Source organism: Gouania willdenowi, chromosome 14 (genome assembly GCF_900634775.1).
Source record: "Gouania willdenowi chromosome 14, fGouWil2.1, whole genome shotgun sequence".
Taxonomy (NCBI): domain Eukaryota; kingdom Metazoa; phylum Chordata; class Actinopteri; order Blenniiformes; family Gobiesocidae; genus Gouania; species Gouania willdenowi.
In genome coordinates, this window is record NC_041057.1 from 11,028,679 (window position 1) to 11,047,047 (window position 18,369).

An 18,369-nucleotide genomic window follows, 5' to 3' on the forward strand; every position below is an offset into this window, starting at 1 on the left:
CGTGTCCATGTGTACATTTGTCGGTGTATTCCTTACTTGCTTGTTTTCACTTCCATTCGTTGGCTATAGTCGTCATCCTGCCAACCTACTGCAACCATCCATACCAGCCATTGTTGACAGTGCATTCACAGTCTATATCCTTAATGCAAAAGTCTTCATCCATTACCTATCTAATGCCTTGTAGTGACAGCAGCCACGTATTGCACTTGATCTAAAACAATAAATAAATGTCAGCATTCATTACGTTAAGGGTGCTTAAGCAATGCCTCCTGGATCATAATGCCAAGTGTTTTCTGTGTGATATAAGAGAGTAAAACCATCAATCATTAAGGTTTATCCCATCATCACTCACAGTGAATGTCTGACGGTGTTTTACAATAATTAGGTAAGTACTACAGCAGCAAAGACTTCTTGGAATTTTAAAACAATATTAGAGTTTTTCAACGAATCATGAATATTTAATGAAAACATCTTCATTTATTGCGATTTTTAGTTTAAAAGTGTCGGTTTTAAGACTTTCAAGGTTTACCTCTGACCTGAATGTATTACATAAAACACAGTATACAATAGTGCGTTTAAAAAGCCACTATGCTGCTTCCTGTTCTACTCTTTTTTTCAGTCATTATTTTTCTTCCAGTTGATATTCCTTGTGTAAAAGATGTTAGATATTTTTCATTTTATACCTCGCCTTTTCCCAGTGTGTGTATGTATTTATTCCCAGTATATATATATATATATATATATCTACTCAGACCTGTATTTACAACCATCACAGTTTGATTTTCCATCCCTCGAGGACTGAGCTGTGCTTAAGCAGCTTTTTGGTGTAATGTTCACTGGGAAGCAGAGTTTTAACTACATATTTCATCCAAGGCTCTCTTTGTATAGAAAACATACAACTAGAATCCATAACACCATAATGTAGCAGAGAATTTCGAGGATCTGTATGTAATGCAGGGTTTTTCAACCTTGGGGTTGTGGGTTCCCCTGGAAATAAAATGGGGTTGCCTCAAATGTCTAGCAATAATAATAACAACTCACTAAAATTATATATTTTGATTTAAAAGGAAAAAAAAAATTGTTTTAATTGCAGCAGTGTCCTTAGAGCAGGGTTTTTCAATGTTGTTGTGGGGTTGCCTGGAAATGAAATTAAAATTGGGTTGCCTTAAATTTCTAGTAATAAAATAATAAAAATAATTACTCATTAAAATGTTTTTTTATTTTAAAAAAAATTATTTATTTTTTTTATAGTATTTTGCACAGTCAAAAAACTATTTCATCACATAAATAGATATACAGTGTAGGAACAGGAAGAAAGCTCAAAGAGCAGAAATTATTATCATTATTCATTTTTTTTTTCAAATTAAAACACCACACACAATCTAAAACAAATGTATTTCTCTACTTTAAATTTCTTTAAGCAGCATAAAATTATTCCCCCAATGCGCATAAGTCAAAATGGCCACGCAGTGGTGCTGTTTTGGCTGCGCGCCTTCATCCCAGTTAAGCACTCTGGGTGTTGCAGCCCTGAAATGTGGGCGTTCCCATTCAAATCTGGCCTTGGGCTTATTGGTGAAAAATTATATTGCACTAGAAATATGGACTTAGTTACAATTGAAGCCACACACTCATAATATTGCAGAAGAGACTCTCAGAAAGAATCTATCCAACACTGTCATGCGGTCACAGGGGTGGGAGGAGTCACACAAGTACGCCAAAGGCTTGACCATCAGCGTTTCTAATATGTTCACATTTACCAGTTCTAAACGGGATAAAATGTATTCCATTTATATATTTTTTAACCGTGCTGTCCACTCCTTGTCCTGGACGGGGGTGCGTCGCAGAGCTGATCAGCTGTTTTTGTGCCGCGTTGCGCGCGTCAGCTGCAGAAGCTCGGTAAATGAAACTATGACAAACGTCAGACTGATTAAACTATTTTAACACTGTGTATAACGCAAAGCCACAGTTTGATCACTACAAGAGTAAATAACAAGTGAAACATAGACTACAGATGATGACTTATGCACGCTGATCATTACTGAATGCAGGAATGTAAGAAGTTAATAAAATCAGGCTTTCCACACAAACAAATGTTAATATGGAAAAAGAGCGATTTTAACTGAAGCTCAGACAGAATAATGTTTCCGATCCTCACACTGCAGTAATCTGATCAAATCAACCTGCTACATTGTTTATCAACGAAGGCGTTTCAAATTAAAAGTGAACTTTATCATTTTCACGGATTTCAATTGCATTTACAAGCGTTAGGAAAACTCCATGTTTTGTGATTTCAAGACAGCCCAAAAATAATGACATCATGGCCAGTCTGCCTCCTTTGCTTCAGACCTCCTTCATTCACAGACACGCTGTGAATGCGCTTTTGGTTGATTTAGGTGTGGTGGGCGTGGCAGGAACCTAGACCGGAGAATACGCGCAGGAGAAAGACGCGTAAAAAAGCACTTAAGTCCAGACCGGAGAACAGGGCCCATTGTCATTTTGTGCTCTATTATTGGCTACTCTGTATTTGTAGCGCCAAACATGATGAAAAAAAACAATTTCAGAGAAAAAAAAAGTGATATAAAAATGAGGTCATGATAAGAAAAAGATCGGGAACCACTAATGTAATGTGATTATTTTTAAGACCAAGTGAGAGGAAGCACTCTCACTAGATTGGACAGATATTTGGTTAGTGTTAGTGCAGATTTATCATGAATCTAATACAGACAAATCAATTTCTTGATACTGTCTAAATCTATCTATTTTGCAGCATTGTGTAATGTACTGTGATGTACTAAAACCAGCCTGTGTTCAGACGTGCTGCAACACCTTAAATGTGAGTGTTTTGGAGAAGCTGTGGCCTGGACTTCCTGCTGTCACAATGTGGGTCATGTCAGACGCGCTCCTTCTGTTTGCTATTCTTCCTTTTACTTTGGGGACAAGATGCCACTTGATGCCTTTGACCTCTAACCATTGACTAACAAGATAAGATGGACAAGATCAGATTAGTGGAACTGACTTCACCTATCAGTGGTCATTATGTCAGAGCTAGTCAGTGTGTGGCCTGTCGGGTGTCTGTAAAATGAGCCTCCGCAGTAGAAATAAATGCCTTGCCTTATCTCGTTTTATCTCGTCTTATAGGTATTTACAGTCTGGTGGTTTGGCCAATTAAACCCTAATCACAGCTCATCTAATGAAACTAAAGTCAACCATTACCTATTTGACACACATTTTGTTTTTTTCACTCAGGAACTCCTTCTTGATTTATTTGTATAAAAAGAAACGAGAATGAAAGGAACATAAAAGCTAAGAGGAAATAAACCAATGAGGCATCAAGCGTCAAAGATGAGCACTTAGGTCGATGTGTTTTTCGTGGTATCCTTTGAAGCAAGTTTGTTTTTTTGTTCTTCGATAAAATAAGAGAAAACGTGGTAAGCACCTTCCTCTGAGTCACTCAGAGACTGTTCTTTTCTAAAGCACCGATTTAATCAAAGACTGAAGAAGCGTCTCCCATCTAGATTCAAATTCAACCGTTCAACTATCAAACCATCTGAACACAGCATTCTTAAAGTTGAAATGTGAACAAACTGCACCGAAACCCAGCACACCTTCATCTAGTCTCTGTTTAACACTCTATCCTATGAGGTCACAGTAATCTTAGCAGATGTGCTGGAAAATGGCGGCGTGTTCGGGTCATGTGACCCCATAAAAACCTCACAACAGGATTTTAATAAGCTGACAAAAGCTGATTAATGATAAACACTGGGGGAAACATTGGGGGTTAAACTCAGATTATAGAGATTCAGAGACAAAAATGCATATGTTTGGCTTCAAACAATGCAGTCGACCAGTGTGGATCAAACGTCTGAATTACCACCATGATGACATACAAACTTTAAACAATGGGATCATTTTTACCCATAGAAATCCAATATTTGAAAAGTATCCTCTGAGTCTAAAGCTTTTCTTGGATTTACAGATAATCTGCTGCTATTTTCTGCTGCTGTAACTTTTTATTGTTTCCCGACTGAAAGTTAGTGTTTGAAACTCACGGAGAGATTTCCAAGCAAATAATGAATTTACGGCAAAACAACAAAGCGTAACATTATGACTATCGATCGATTATTCGATGTACGCTTATAGATTTCTACCTGTCAAGTTTTCAACTGTTTACAATTTACAAGAAGATGTAGTCATGTCAGTCTCTAAACTGACATTCTGATCTGCTTAGTTCACAGAATACAGACAGATTTGGAAAATGCAAAAACATGGAATGACTCAGCATTAAACTAACACGCCAGAGCTTGTGACGTATCAGCACAATGGACAGCAACATCAAAGTCATCTGGGTACCAACCCACACAGACCAGTACCCTTTGTTGGACATGCATCACGCACTGGAGTAGAAACTGGACCCCACATCATCAGGCTCAGAGGGTTCACACCAGTACAGGCGGGAAAGATGGGACATTTTGCAGGGCCTAGGTTCCCAAAGTGGGGTACGCAAATTGTCACAGGAGGGTAGTAGGTGGATGGGAGACCACTGGGAATTCCAGGTGCCACAGTGGGGTGGCATCTGTCATTGTGTCCTTGGGCAAGGCACTTTACCCACCTTGCCTAGTATGAATGTAGTGTGTGAGAAATGTGAGTGTTGTTGGTGGTCGGAGGGGCCGATGGCGCACTGTGGCAGCCTCGCTTCCGTCAGTCTGCCCCAGGGCAGCTGTGGCTACAACAGTAGCTTACCACCACTAAATGTGGAGTGAAAGAATAATCCCTTAATTCTGTAAAGCGACTGAGTGTCCAAAAAAGCGCGATATAAAATTGATGCATTATTATAAACAGAGCAGCAGTCAGGAGCCGCCATGCATTGCCACAAATTACACATTGGCCTCTGTAAGACTAACCTCTAGTTGTGAAAGAAAAACAAACTCAATCTCAACAAGTGAAAGTATGGTGAGAGCTAGCCAAATGTGCCCTTTGATACCACGTACTTGTGTGAAAGTAGATTTTCAGCTTTGACAAACATGAAAACAAAATGTAGAACAAGACTTTGTGTGGAAAATGATTTAAGACTCACTCTTAGCCAAATATCGCAGAGTAATGTTTATGATTTTTATATATATACAGTATATATATATATATACATTATTCCCATAGTGGGTGGATGTTTGTTAAAATGTCTGAAATAGTAAGAGACTGTGAAAAGTTTGGAGACGACTACTTGAGAGGACAGTGAGGGTCATCTTTAAACAGAAGAGGGGGATGAGACACAACCTTGCCAATATCATTAATCCCATCATCTCTTCACTCCCCCAATGACCGAACACCAGTTTACCTGAGTCAATGGATAACAGGGACCCTTTATTATCGACTCCAAAGCGTAAACCGCTGAGTCCCAACTGGTCTGTTTCAGAACTGAAAAAAACCTCTTGATGAGAGACTGAACGTCTTCGGCAAAACTTCAAAGTCCAGTTGCTTCAACTAAGATGCCTGAAAGTTATGTTACTAGCTCACACCAAAGGAGGATGTGGTGAATCTTGTCAATAAAAAACTATAGTGGACAGTGCCAGCAATAGAATATAACTCAAAATGCAACAATATTTTAATATGAATGCTAGATTGGACAAAAAGCGTGCATTAAAAACTGTATACATCAAATACTATAAATTGCATTGGTTTTTTTTAAGGGATTGAGATGAAACTGCAAGACAAATTCATAATACTATCCAACAAACTCAGCTTGTGTTCTGTAGCGGCTCCTAGATTCTAATGCCTCATTATGGAATTCATTATTTCCCTGTCCGTACCGTTCATGCATCACTTATCAGAAAGTCAAACTGAATGGAAATTTAGCTGCAAACTGTACTTACCAGAATAAGAGCAAGTGGCTCCACTTTCACTGGCACAATAATGAATGTCAAAGCTTTTTTTTGGTTAAATATTTTCTACGTGCAGTTCTTACGTCAGTTCTGTGCAGCATCTCATAGAAAGCATATATAGAAAGGCAGCAATGACTAATGAATTTACATATCTGCCAATTTATTACAAGTCCAACCACTGGGCCGACATCCACTGCAGATTCCCCTAAATTACCATCTCAGGTTACCTCACATTATGTGCAAACAATGGCTGCTTTACAACCGAGTGTGGCGTGATTTAATCAGTGCAGAATGACTGACAGCAAAATGAATGTCGTGTCACAACGTGAAAGGCAGCTGACAGAAACGATATGTCATTTGCACACACACGCACGCACGCACGCATGTAGACTGCGTACACACTGTAGTGTAGAGTGAGTGTGGGTGCATTGACTAACAATCACCCCGGTTAGCAGGTATGTAAAATGAAAAAGGACTGCAGGCTCCTCCAGTAGAATACATAATGTGCTCTGGGGCTCTGCTGCAAATGGAAGTTCATTCGAAGGAGTGACTCTGGAGAATATTTAGGAGTCTTCATTTAAAAAAAAAAAAAAAGAAAAAGACCTTGTTCAAAAAGTTAAGAGTCTATCATCGTCTTTAAACTACTGCACTAGAAATGTCTATCTTCTACTTAAATCCAGGAGGATTCTTTAAAATGATGTTATGTACATTTGTCCTATACGTTAAACACAAGTTAGCTACAGTATAGGTCACTGTTACAATTCCACAATGACTATTTGCACACCCAGCGGTTAATGGGCAGCATGATTTTTGAAATAATGTTCCAGGCCATTTGGCAAAGTGACCGTTTTAGGTCAACAGCCTTCAAGGCAATCGCTGGCATTTTAGCTTTAAACTGTGTCCACCAGCAGTGTCTTAATTCTTTGTCTGACTTTTAAAGAGGACAAGTATAGGGAATTACTTCTGCCCTCATTTAACAGGAAATAGCTCCACTTTCCCATGAGTCTCAGTGCTGGCTTCTATTTTCTACTCTTGTTACATTAAAGGGTTCCTGTACCATTCATGCTTATAACATCAATCATGTTTATGTATTGCCAAAAAAAAAAAATACCAAAAGACATGAACCTTACAAGTAGTTTTTTAAATAATCACATTTCTTATACTAAAGATGTAGAGCAGCTCGGCCTGGGCAATATATCAAGATTCAAGATAAATCGAAAAATACAATATTGCCTATATTGATGTATTTTTATTTTATACCTTATTTAGTATTAAAATACTAGTTTAATGAGTCACTGCTTTCACTACTATTTACAGAGGAAAAAGCCAAAAGTGGCACATATTGTGCAGATGTTTGTTAAATGTGCCTGTGTGAGATTTTGTTTCAGCAAATTTAACCCAGAATTACCTTTCCGGAAAGACTTTGAGTTAAAAATATCGAGATTTATAAAAATATGAGTTTTTGTCCCTATCGCCTAGCCCTTAGAGCTGCCATTTTTATCCAAATATGACATAATACAGTTCATACTGATTCTCTCCATATTTTCTTTATTATTGTTTTTACTTGTTACTATGGAAACACAAGGACGTGTGTTGCAGCTACTCTTATTGGAGCTGTTATTGTAACTTCTGTTGGATTATTTTTGCATCATTTACACACGTGACACCCTGAAGATCACTTGAGAGGATGTTCTAGTGATTCAGAGGCGGGAAATTCCCGTAGGCATTTCTGGCAACAGGTGTTATACTGTATTGGTTGTCACTCAGCAGTTGTTGGACCATTTGAGTGATTTGGAATAGCTTCATTTATAGTTACGCAGACTTGTGGCCCCCTAAAACAGCTAAATCTGGGCATTACCATCACTAACTAGTGGATTAATTTAGCCTCCAGTGTCATCCTTGTGAATTTCTGTTTTCATTTACGTTTGACAAATCAAGCGGTCCGTAATCCCTTATTAGCTGCAGTTGTAAAGCATGACCTTCAGTCATGTAATCTGCTAAAAAAAAAAAAAAACAGTCCGTTATTATGTTCTCTAAGTCAGTAATTCCTGTCAAAAGTTCTGTAAGGTTTTCTCAGCTTTAAAATATTGCTGTACTTCAATATATTTCAGTGCATCAGTCAATGGCAGGTCCATCTGCATAGCTGGACAATGACGTATTATTAGTTCCCCCTTTTTAATTTATAAAACAAAAATGTTGATTCTTGAGTATATATGAACCTCCCCCCACCATATATAATATCTAACTGCTTAAAAATAAAATCTGCAGTAATGCTTTTATTTTGACAAACTAATTCAGGTAATGTGATGATAATCCTTATTATGAAGCCCACTCTTTAAATCCCATAAATCAATGACACTGTCTATTAATCTGTAGTTGTATGGCACAGCGGTTCATCTTCAGATGTAGAAATCTGACCTCATATTGCTGAAAATTATTCATAAAAATAAAAAATAAAAAAAATCAGTAAAGAAATCAACCTAATGTGGCCAAATGATAATTCTTGGAATGTGAAATCAGTGCTGCGACGCCACCATGGTAACTGGATTAACAAGCAGCAGCAGCACAGTTACTATTGGATGTCAGGATGATAGACGACAGTCTGTCTGGCACCAAATCGGTCTCCTAATCTCATCTGAAAAACAAAGGATGTGGCAGGCAGGCGGCAGAGAAGATTTAATGTGTAAATGAAAGAAAGAAACCCAGCAGTGTGTGTGTGTGTGTGTGTTAATGGGTGAATATTTCAATAAGGGTCCAGGGATAAAACAGGTAAAAAAAACTGATGTATTAAAACCAGAAAGAGATTTAGGAAAGGAAACAAACAGGGAAACTCATTTATTTCTCACACATGCACTCCCCCACACCCACACACAGTTGGTACCTTATCAGGTGCTTGGCTCTGGAGGCTGCCAACATCCAGTGGAGTGATGAGGGGCACATTTTGAAAGCCGTCCTCCACACACACAGCTTTGCCCCCTTTGTCTTGAAGATTACTTCCCAGTTTCACCATTTTCAGTTTTGATTATTCCTTTATTTCCCTGAAGACTGCACCTGAGTGAGTGAGGGAGGTGTTAGAAGGGGAAAATGGGCTTTAGGTCGAGTTACTGGCGATTGGATGCAGAATTAACCAATTTAGAGCTTAAAAGTACACAGAAAAACATTCTAAAACTCGTTTATACAAATGAAAACACATTTAGGTGTCCTGTAGCCAAGAGGGATTGGAGGTTTAAAACATATATATTGTGTAAAATTAGACATTTTCTTTACCATATAAGCATCTATACATTTGAAATGACCTTAAGGCAAATTTCTCGAGTGAACAAGCAGCACTTACAGCTGTGGTCCTCTGCGATGATGCTGGTGATGCTGGAGGCGGAGGTGATGCTGATGCTGCGGGGAAGCCACGCTCAGCCGCCGGACGCAAACTGTGGATGTCTGACGGCTTTGTGTGTGTTTTTTTCCTCCACTAAACGGACAGCCCAACCCCCTTTAATCCACACAGAGACTCTGCTTTCCACACCGCGGTGAAGCTGCTTGTGCTTCTACTGCTGCTGTACAAATACAAAGCTCCTGGTGCGGCCACTGGGGGGGTGTGGGGGGGGGGGGGGGGTTAATGCTCTCTGTATCTGACGGGACTCTCGTTCGTTAAAGTGGGAGCCAAATCACAGCTGCATTTAAATCACCTCGTTCATTTCTAAACCTTAAATCATTAGTGATGCTACGCTTAAAAAACAAAAAACAAAAAAGGCAGCCATGTTACGTAAATTTAATGTAAGAAATAATATAAATTAATATTCTATTATGAATAATACATCCACTTTTCAAGCTCATTAGTGAGGCTAAAAAGTTACCATAGCGTGTAAAATAAAAGAAGAAGCAAAGAGTCACTATTTCCCAGAGACATTAAATGCAGCATCACACCTGCTTTGGTGGATTTTCTACGTCAGTGCAACACCACCACCTGGCGGCTGATTAAGGGACACGCGGCCAAACGCACCTCGTGTGAGTGTGACGAAGACACGAGCGTTTAGCATTGCAATGCTAAATGCTAACCACTGCTGAATGATGCAAAAATGGTTGGAAATGTAATTACATCCACAATGAAATAATTGATTGATTTTATTTATTTGTTCTTGGCTTTCTTCTAACATGTACAATACACTGCAAATAATAAACCTTAATTTTAACAACCAAAAATGAAATGGGCTAAAGTAGTAAGTGCTTATCAGAGCCCATCCCCAAACAGCATTATATTAAAAAAAAAAAAAAACACTATTGAAACAACTCAATAACAGTGCTATTCATCACCTTATCACCTTGTCTTTCAATAGGTGCAAAACATTTTGGTTTTTTAAAATAATTTTTGAGCATAGACAACCTATAGCACACATAGCAGACATCTCGCCGACGTCGGCACGATGAATGAAGTTGCATCGGAGAGACGTATTATGGTGAGCGTTTGCTCATCGGTCAAAGACGTAGCGGAGACGTCAGCGTTTGGACGATGGATTAAAGATGCTCAGCGCGGACTCGCTACAGCTTATATTAATCTTTATTTAGCTCAGATCATTCAATTAATATGAATATCTCCATATTTACTTAAATCTGACAGGAATATGGCAATATCACAAAAAGAACAACAACAACAAAAAACAATATACTACCACTAAATAGCTTATTATGTGTGGACAAAATAAAGACAGACACAGTTCATGACCATAAATGTATTTTCAGCAGCATCACCAAAAGAGCCCCAGCACAAAAACAGCTTCACGGAAGTGACATTTTACAGTTTTACAAGTTTATAAGTGGTATCACTGATTTGGGGGAAAAAACACACAAAATGACGCATTAGGACGGAGTAGAATGACGACATGGTCGAGATGTATGCGTGCTATCTGGGAGTGAACTCATTTACTTAAAGTGATCCTCAAAATCATTCCAAACTTTTACGTCGTAAACACAAATGCATCTTTTTTTTAACATTTCTTGTAATTTTACTTTGTTAAAAAAATATAAACCATTTTAAAATTATACTTTTGTTTGTTTAAAAAAGTGATATAATTCCCAAAGGAAGCGTTTTATTTGCTTGAATCAAATCTCTAACACTTAACCTTACTAGATTATTTAAACACTTTGTTAGTAGGTGTCTTATATAATAATAATAATATATTATTCAGTGTTGGGTAAGTTACACTAAACTTGTAATTTACTTATATTACTAGTAACTGGGATAAAAATGTAATATATTTGTATACAATATTACACTATTTGGAGTTACTTTTGATCCACTGATTATATCACACTAGCATCGATCAAAGTTTTGTTTCAGGAGCAGAAAGCTCTTTTTTGTTCCCCATAAGTTATATTTAACTATAATGATTTTTTTTTTTTTTTTTCACTCAAATAATTGCAAACAGTGAGAAAACAAAGCAAATTAAATATGCATGTAACTTGAGTTACTTTAATTGTAGTAATATATTAACACTTTTCACTATTGTAATGAGTTACACTACTGAGTTACTTCCAAAATTAATATATTACTGTAATATATTACAAAAATAACTAGTTACTCCCAACACTGATATTATTTACTGGTGGTTATTGATTTGTTTATCTGTTGGCAGGATTATTTCTAAAGTATTTTACAGATTTTGGCCAAATTTTACCCAAACATGGACCACACCCCATGGAAGATTCCATTTAATTTTGGAGGGGATCCAGATCAATATACTGACTCTGTAAAACGAAACAATACAATGATGCATCAATTACTTCCACCTTTTAATCAGGAGAAAATCCACGTCAATGTATGCATTTTTGATGAGTCACCACTGTAAAACATAACTGCTGAAAAAAAGAGAATCTACAGTAGAGCTTTTGTTTTGATAATCTATTTCAGGAGCTGTGATCATCTTTTATGATGAAGCCAATTTGCTAATGCACCAATTTGCTAATATATATACATATACAGTGGTGTGAAAAAATGTTTCAGATCATCAAACAAATTTGTACATTAGTCACAGATAGCACAAGTAAACACAAAAAGCAGTTTTTAAATGAAGGGTTTTATTAATGAGGAAGAAAAAAAAAAACCCAAAGCTTCACGGCCCTGTGTGAATAAGTGTTTGCCCCCCAGCTCCTGTTAAAACATCATTGTGGTTGATCACACTTCAGTTCAATTTCTGTAGCCACACCCAGGCCTGATTACTAGGGATGTCCCGATACAACTTTTTAATTTCCGATACGATACGAATATTGCAGCCTTGCGTATCGGCCGATACTGCTAAGCAAAAAGATAATTAAGGCTCGTCTCATTTTTGCCAGAAAATATGATTGATGATCCCCAAGAGTTTTGGGAAAACATTTTGGAAGGTATGTGTCCCATTACATCTGGCATAAAAAAGTAACACCTTTCTTTCAGAAAAAGAACATCATACCAACAGTAAAATATGGTGGTGGCAGTGTGATGGTCTGGGGCTGTTTTGCTGCTTCAGGACCTGGAAGACTTGCTGTGATAAATGGAAGCATGAATTCTGCTGTCTACGAGAAATCTTGAAGGAGAATATCTGGCCACCTGTTCGTGACCTCAAGCTGAAGCGAACTTGGGTTCTACAGCAGGACAATGATCCAAAACACACCAGCAAGTCCACCTCTGAATGGCTGAAGAAAAACAAAATGAAGACTTTGTAGTGGCCTAGTCAAAGTCCTGACCTCAATTCTATTGAGAGGCTGTGGCACGACCTTAAAAAGGACGTTCATGTTCGAAAACCCTTCAGTGTGGCTAAATTACAACAGTTCTGCAAAAATGAGTGGGCCACAATTCCTCCACAGCGTTATAAAATACTCATTACAAGTTATCACAAACGCTTGATAGCAGTAGATGCTGCTAAGGGGGGCCCAACCAGTTATTAGGTTTAGGGGGGAAAAACTTATTCACACCACTGTATTTATATTTGCTGTAAAGAAACAAAGTACAAATAGTTTTATATTTACTAACATTATTAATCTGTTTTTCACACTATACAAAATAAAGTAGGGATGGTTTAAGAACAAGGTTAGATTTTTGCTTCATCATGTCAATGTATGAACAAATACAGAATAGATTTAATGCTTTGGGTGCATTAATGGTGTTTTGTTGCCATCTGCTGTTCAGTTTTGAACTTGTTTTTATTATTATTATTATTATGTTTTTGTCACGCACTGTCACAGGAGAGTGGAGAGGAGAGGAAACAGTAATTTATTAGGAAACTCCTCATAATGCATTCTGTCATTTTTAAAATAAGAATCAAACACATACTTCCATCACAGTTAGGATTTATTTCATTCAACATTTCACATTACAAATATTTAAAAATTATGCATACTGTTATAAATAGTTGGCTGCAAACAATTAAATAACATTAGATTTTTCTTTTTCGTTTCACTAGCACTTCTACAGACCAACTCCTAGAAATATGGACATATCTGTATTACATAACTTAATTAGAAAGGAAAATACAAAAATAGGAACTTATAAAGTGAAATGACAATAAAAATTAAGGTGATATCTGAAGTAAAAAAAATGCTATTAATAAATACAACAACCTTCCCATACACAGTTAAAAACTATTGAAATCTTGCCATTAAGTAACATCATTAACAGACAAATATTTAAATATTTATTTTCCTTCAGAAAATGTGAACCATATATTGTGGAGCACAATATAGCAATTAGTAAAAACTAGACACTTTAACATATTAAAAGCTTCACCTCAAAAATATAACAAAAATCTGATCAAAATTATAAAAATCAATTATACATTCCAATTAAAAATATACCAATAAACAGCTAAATACATTGGTTGACCTAATAATTACAATGCAATCAATCACAGTAGCTTAAAATAAACAAAATAAGCAAATGAGCACAAAACCTTTTTAATGTTTTAAAAATAACTTCAATTATTTATATTAGTACAAATAGTTTGATTTCTTTTTCTTTTTTACAAACACCAGCATGAAAAGGATTACAATAACAGTAGAAAATGACTGTGAAAAACATATTAACATCTTCTTTAATTAAATGTCTGCAATTAAAAATGGCATTAAAGAATTACATTGCAAAGAGTCTTTATCTGGAAAAAGGTTCAAAAGAAGTATTGCACATAACAACTTGAAGTTAACTTGCAACATTTACCACATTCAAGTCTTTAAGCTCCCCTTCCTCCAGATAAGTCTGTGTGGGTTCTCAAGTCTTCTAACAGAACAGTGTTCTCTGAGGATGCTCAAAGGCCTGCCTAATAATCAATGGGAGGGTCGCTTCTCCCTCTCGACACGTGTGGGGGGGGGAGGCGGAAAGTGAGGTCAAGGGGAAGGGCAGGGGGGGCGTGTCCTTAACAACTCGATAGTTGCGAAACAGTTGGTGCACACCACAACAATTAATTGTAATAGCTAATTCATGTACTTGTCATTTTTCTCTCTCTTTTTTTTAATTTTTTTCTCGTCATGCATGCTAAGGATTACAATAGGTGCTAGTTGGCAAGTTCAAGAATATATATAGATGTGTATATAGTTTTTTTTTTTTTTTGTTTCTTCTTCAAATATTAAAATATCTAAACATCAAACATCCATTCTGTGATACGAGATTCAGCCTGAAGCATGAACCGAATTTTGCATTCTTCTTATTACACTTCATCTATACGGAGGAAACCAAGACAGAAGTTACCATGTCCAACTAGAGCAGCCATGTTTAAAGACGTTAACCTCGACTTCCAATTATGTGTATTTCTTCTTTAAATCATGTCCCTCGCCATGCTGTTATCGACTGGAAACATCCATAGAAGGGGAAAAAAGAAGAAGAAGAAAAAAAAAAAAAAAAGCTAAGATCGGGAGAGCGACACTCTTTGGTCTCTCTGCAGATCTGAAGTGCGCACTTAGCTGTAAAAGGGTCCTCAGCACTGAAATGTATAAAAAGCATAATTGAAAATAAAATATATCGAAATCACTTGAACTTTTTTCTTTTCTTTTAGTCGTAAAATGAACATTTCCATATATGCAGATCTCTCAGTAACAAAAGTACAAAAGCTACCTTTCACAATGTGAAAAATTGAGGTATTGCAAAAAGGAGTTTCCCCGTTTTGTGAAAAATGTGCCTAAAATGACTGTTGGAAAAAAGGAAAAAAAAAAAAAAAAAAAAACTATTTAGAAAAAGTAGTGCATAATAAATGTTCATATGTGCATGACAAAATAATTTAGCTAGAAAACACTGTACCAAAAATCAGCAGGCCATGTATAAAATAATCTTTTTTTTTTCATCTCATTTAACAGCAAATTCTTCACAAAGTGTTTGAACTTCTAAAATGCTCACCCAACGCACCCCAAAAAATAAAAAAAATAAAAATCGACGTCAAGGGTGAAAAAATGGTGCAACGGCACCACACCCTTAATGCGGATACTCACTAGTGTGTGTGTGCACGTGTATGTTCATGTGTGTAGTATCAAGTTTCTGCATGAACTCCCTGACATTGATATTCTGGGCTAGTAGGATACCACTGAGTGTCTAAGAATGTTGGACAAATGGGAGGAGTTTGACTTCTGTTGTTGGAAAATGCTCGTAGCTTTCGTAGCTAGAAAACAAAACCAAGTGCCTGGACATAACCACATTTTTTGTGTGTGTGTGTGTGTCTCTACGTGCTTGTTATTATCCCACCTAATGGTTTGAATTGCACCGTCGTATCTATACGCACACATGCTGTATGTTCATCATACGCAGGTACCGCTCCAGGCCAATCTTTGGTTAGGTGGAGTTCACCTGGGCTCGATGAGCAAGCAGAACGTGAAGGGACTAAGAAATGTAAATATATGTAAAAGATTAAAAAAAAAGAAAACTAAGGAAATAAACTTCAGCATGAGCCACTACTGCACAGCCATCTTTGGTTCCCATAAGCCACCAGGTAAAGCTGAGTGGACTGCATTATGCGTGTGTGTGTAGTATTATTAGTAGTAGTAGTAGTAGAAGAGCACACTGTAAAGACTATCTTCATTTATGCTTCAAAAACACTGTATGCTGAGTTTCCTGGAGAAACAGTGGCTGGGGGGGAGGGGGGGAGGTGTTAGACAGAAGGACTTTTTGTCGTCAACGTAATCTACTTGTTAGATTGAAGCTGACCCCGAGGTGGAAAGTCTTTTTTTCTTTTTTTTTATTCCCCTGTTAAGGACTGGGGAGGATTGCACTGCTGCACTTGTTTCACAAAAGCCAACCATAGAAAGGTGGGCCTTAGATGTAAAAACTGCAGTTATTGCAGCTGTCGGACCATCGAGGAGTCGCTTAAACCTCAATCCGGCAAAAATCTACATCCTGACCCGACCGTGCAGGATTCATGACTGAGGCTCTATCCTCCGTTAGTCGCAGAGGCCGCGGTGGGGGGGAGGGGGTGGTTTTATCTCCTTTAACTGCACGCCCATCTCTCCCATAGCCTCCCTGTTCCATACATTCCCATTAAAACACATTGCAACAACGCTCTGCCCATTTTCCCTTGCACAACTCTGGGTTCGACTACAAAAATAAGGAAGGAAGTGATGAAGCGAGCGAGTACAAAACTGTGCCGGTCACATCGCCGACTCTCTCACTTCTCTCCGGTTATACATCTGAGCAGAGAACGCCAGCGAGAGAGATCGTATTTCCTTTCTCCCGTTTCTTCTTCATCTTCTGTTCTCTTACTGTATTCGGCACATTTAGCAGCTGCGGTTGAGGTATTAGTTTTTGCATGTCAAAATGGAGATAATAACCCAAATCTGTGCGGGTAAAATTTCAGCGCATTTTCAAGTAACATCAAAATATCTGTATGGCCTCATAAATAAAAAAAAAAAACAGACTTTTGATAGGAAGGGAAGTAGAATATGAGTGGTTCTGTGTTAGGCCTTCTCCGCTCCTCCAAGGTCATTAAGATTCAGCTTTGGTAACTACTAAGGGTCTTGTCTACTGTGTCTTCACGCTTAACTGGAAATAAGTGCACTCTTCTTCAGCAAAACCTTTTTTTCATCCACATGCTCGGGAGTATCAATAGCAAACTGAACGTCGCAGGGAAAGGGTTGAAGGGCCAATTAGACTCTGCTTTTCAGAGTATTTCCCCAATTGAAGAGAAAGCAACAACTCTGCTACAATGTCAACTAAAGCCTCGTCTATCAAAACTGAAAACACTCGATAGAAAAATATGCCAATTAAACAGCAGAGTACCATAACAAACCTCAAACTTTACACAATATGCATCTTTTTTTTTTTTTAGAAGAAGAACTAATAAAATTATTCTCAAAGTCAAAACCATAAATAAAACTATGTTACAAATCTTTTTTTTTTCCTTTCTGGAAACGTTTGGATATAATTCCAGCTTTTCTGCTCCTCTCTTTAAAATATGGATATATATTAAATTTAGAAAAAAATAAAAAATAAAAGTTAAAACGTGTAAAACTCGAGCGAAAAGGAACCAGCAACAGAAAAGTGCATTTATTTGTACAATGATTTGCAACTACTGCGCTTCCTGTCCTGTCCTCTCCCTCTCTGCTGCTGCTCAGTTCCAGCGGAAGGATATGTGGCGAGGTCGGTCGCCGCCTTCCTTAACCAGGGGCTTGTGGAACTCTCGTCCTGCGCGGGAGTGGATTGCCGCCCAGCAGTACTCGCAGTAGTACTGCAGGCAGGTGACGTTGGCGCAAAAGAAGGGAGCGAACTTTCCTCCGCAACGGGTTCCTTGACATTCGTCGCAAAGCTGGTCATCCAGTACATATGGCTTCACTTCCACCTGTAGAGTAGGGCAGAGTTATTTCAGTTTAGACAATCATTATAATGACTTAGTTACTGCTCTTTCCATCAATACATTAGGGCAGTGGTTCCTAAACTGGGGGGGCGCGCCCCTGATGTCATGACAGACAGCTCATTGCATTTATTTGTTCCATTTCTAACATTCTCAAAATATTGTCTTTAAAATCATATTCTTATCAAAGTGTAGCTGTTTTTTTTCAAAATGTAGATATTTTGACAGTTTTATGGCATCATAATACTTCAATGAAAACTGAAGTTTCAGTGTCTATAAATTTCACAAATAAACATTAAGGGTCTATCTAGTCAATAAACTGTCAAAGCAGAGATGGGTAACTTTTATCACAGTTGAGGCCACAAAAATGTTGATCTGAGGCCGATATTTTTAGAATTAATGCCAGGATTTAAAGTAAAGCCCAATCTGAACATTAATACAAAATGAACAAACACTTTCTGTGCGTTTTGTCATTTTGTATATTATCCTGTCATTGTGTTTTGTTTTCTCTCATTTTGGGTGCACCTGATGTTTTGTGTATTTCCTTTTATTTTTATCGTTTTATTGTTTTCTGTTATCATTTTGTGGTTTTTTGTTTTTGTTTGGTGTATTTTCTGTCCTTCTGTGTGTTTTAAGTCATTTTCTGCGTTTACTTTTGGGGCCACACAAAATTAGACCGAGAGCCACATGTGGCTCCTGGGCCG

At 37.5% G+C, this 18,369-nt stretch overlaps 2 protein-coding genes across 5 annotated transcripts in view; both read right to left on the reverse strand.

Annotated features, from left to right (window-relative positions):
• Window positions 1-9,474, reverse strand: part of nsg2 (neuronal vesicle trafficking associated 2) — a 46,943-nt gene extending 37,469 nt beyond the window's left edge. Inside the window, exons 1-2 of one of the 2 annotated variants that reach the window (XM_028467562.1) lie at window positions 9,211-9,474; window positions 8,758-8,927 (exon numbers count right to left, since the gene is read on the reverse strand). In XM_028467562.1, the coding sequence (XP_028323363.1) occupies window positions 8,758-8,886 (129 nt within the window). In that variant the 5' untranslated portion in view covers window positions 8,887-8,927; window positions 9,211-9,474. The remainder of the gene's footprint in view (window positions 1-8,757; window positions 8,928-9,210) is intronic. The other variant, XM_028467563.1, reaches the window with a different exon arrangement.
• A 4,518-nt stretch (window positions 9,475-13,992) lies between these two features.
• The window catches only part of cpeb4b (cytoplasmic polyadenylation element binding protein 4b), a 48,028-nt gene continuing 43,651 nt past the window's right edge, over window positions 13,993-18,369 (reverse strand). For all 3 annotated transcript variants that reach the window (XM_028467561.1, XM_028467559.1, XM_028467560.1), the window contains one exon: window positions 13,993-17,653. In XM_028467561.1, the coding sequence (XP_028323362.1) occupies window positions 17,426-17,653 (228 nt within the window). In that variant the 3' untranslated portion in view covers window positions 13,993-17,425. The remainder of the gene's footprint in view (window positions 17,654-18,369) is intronic.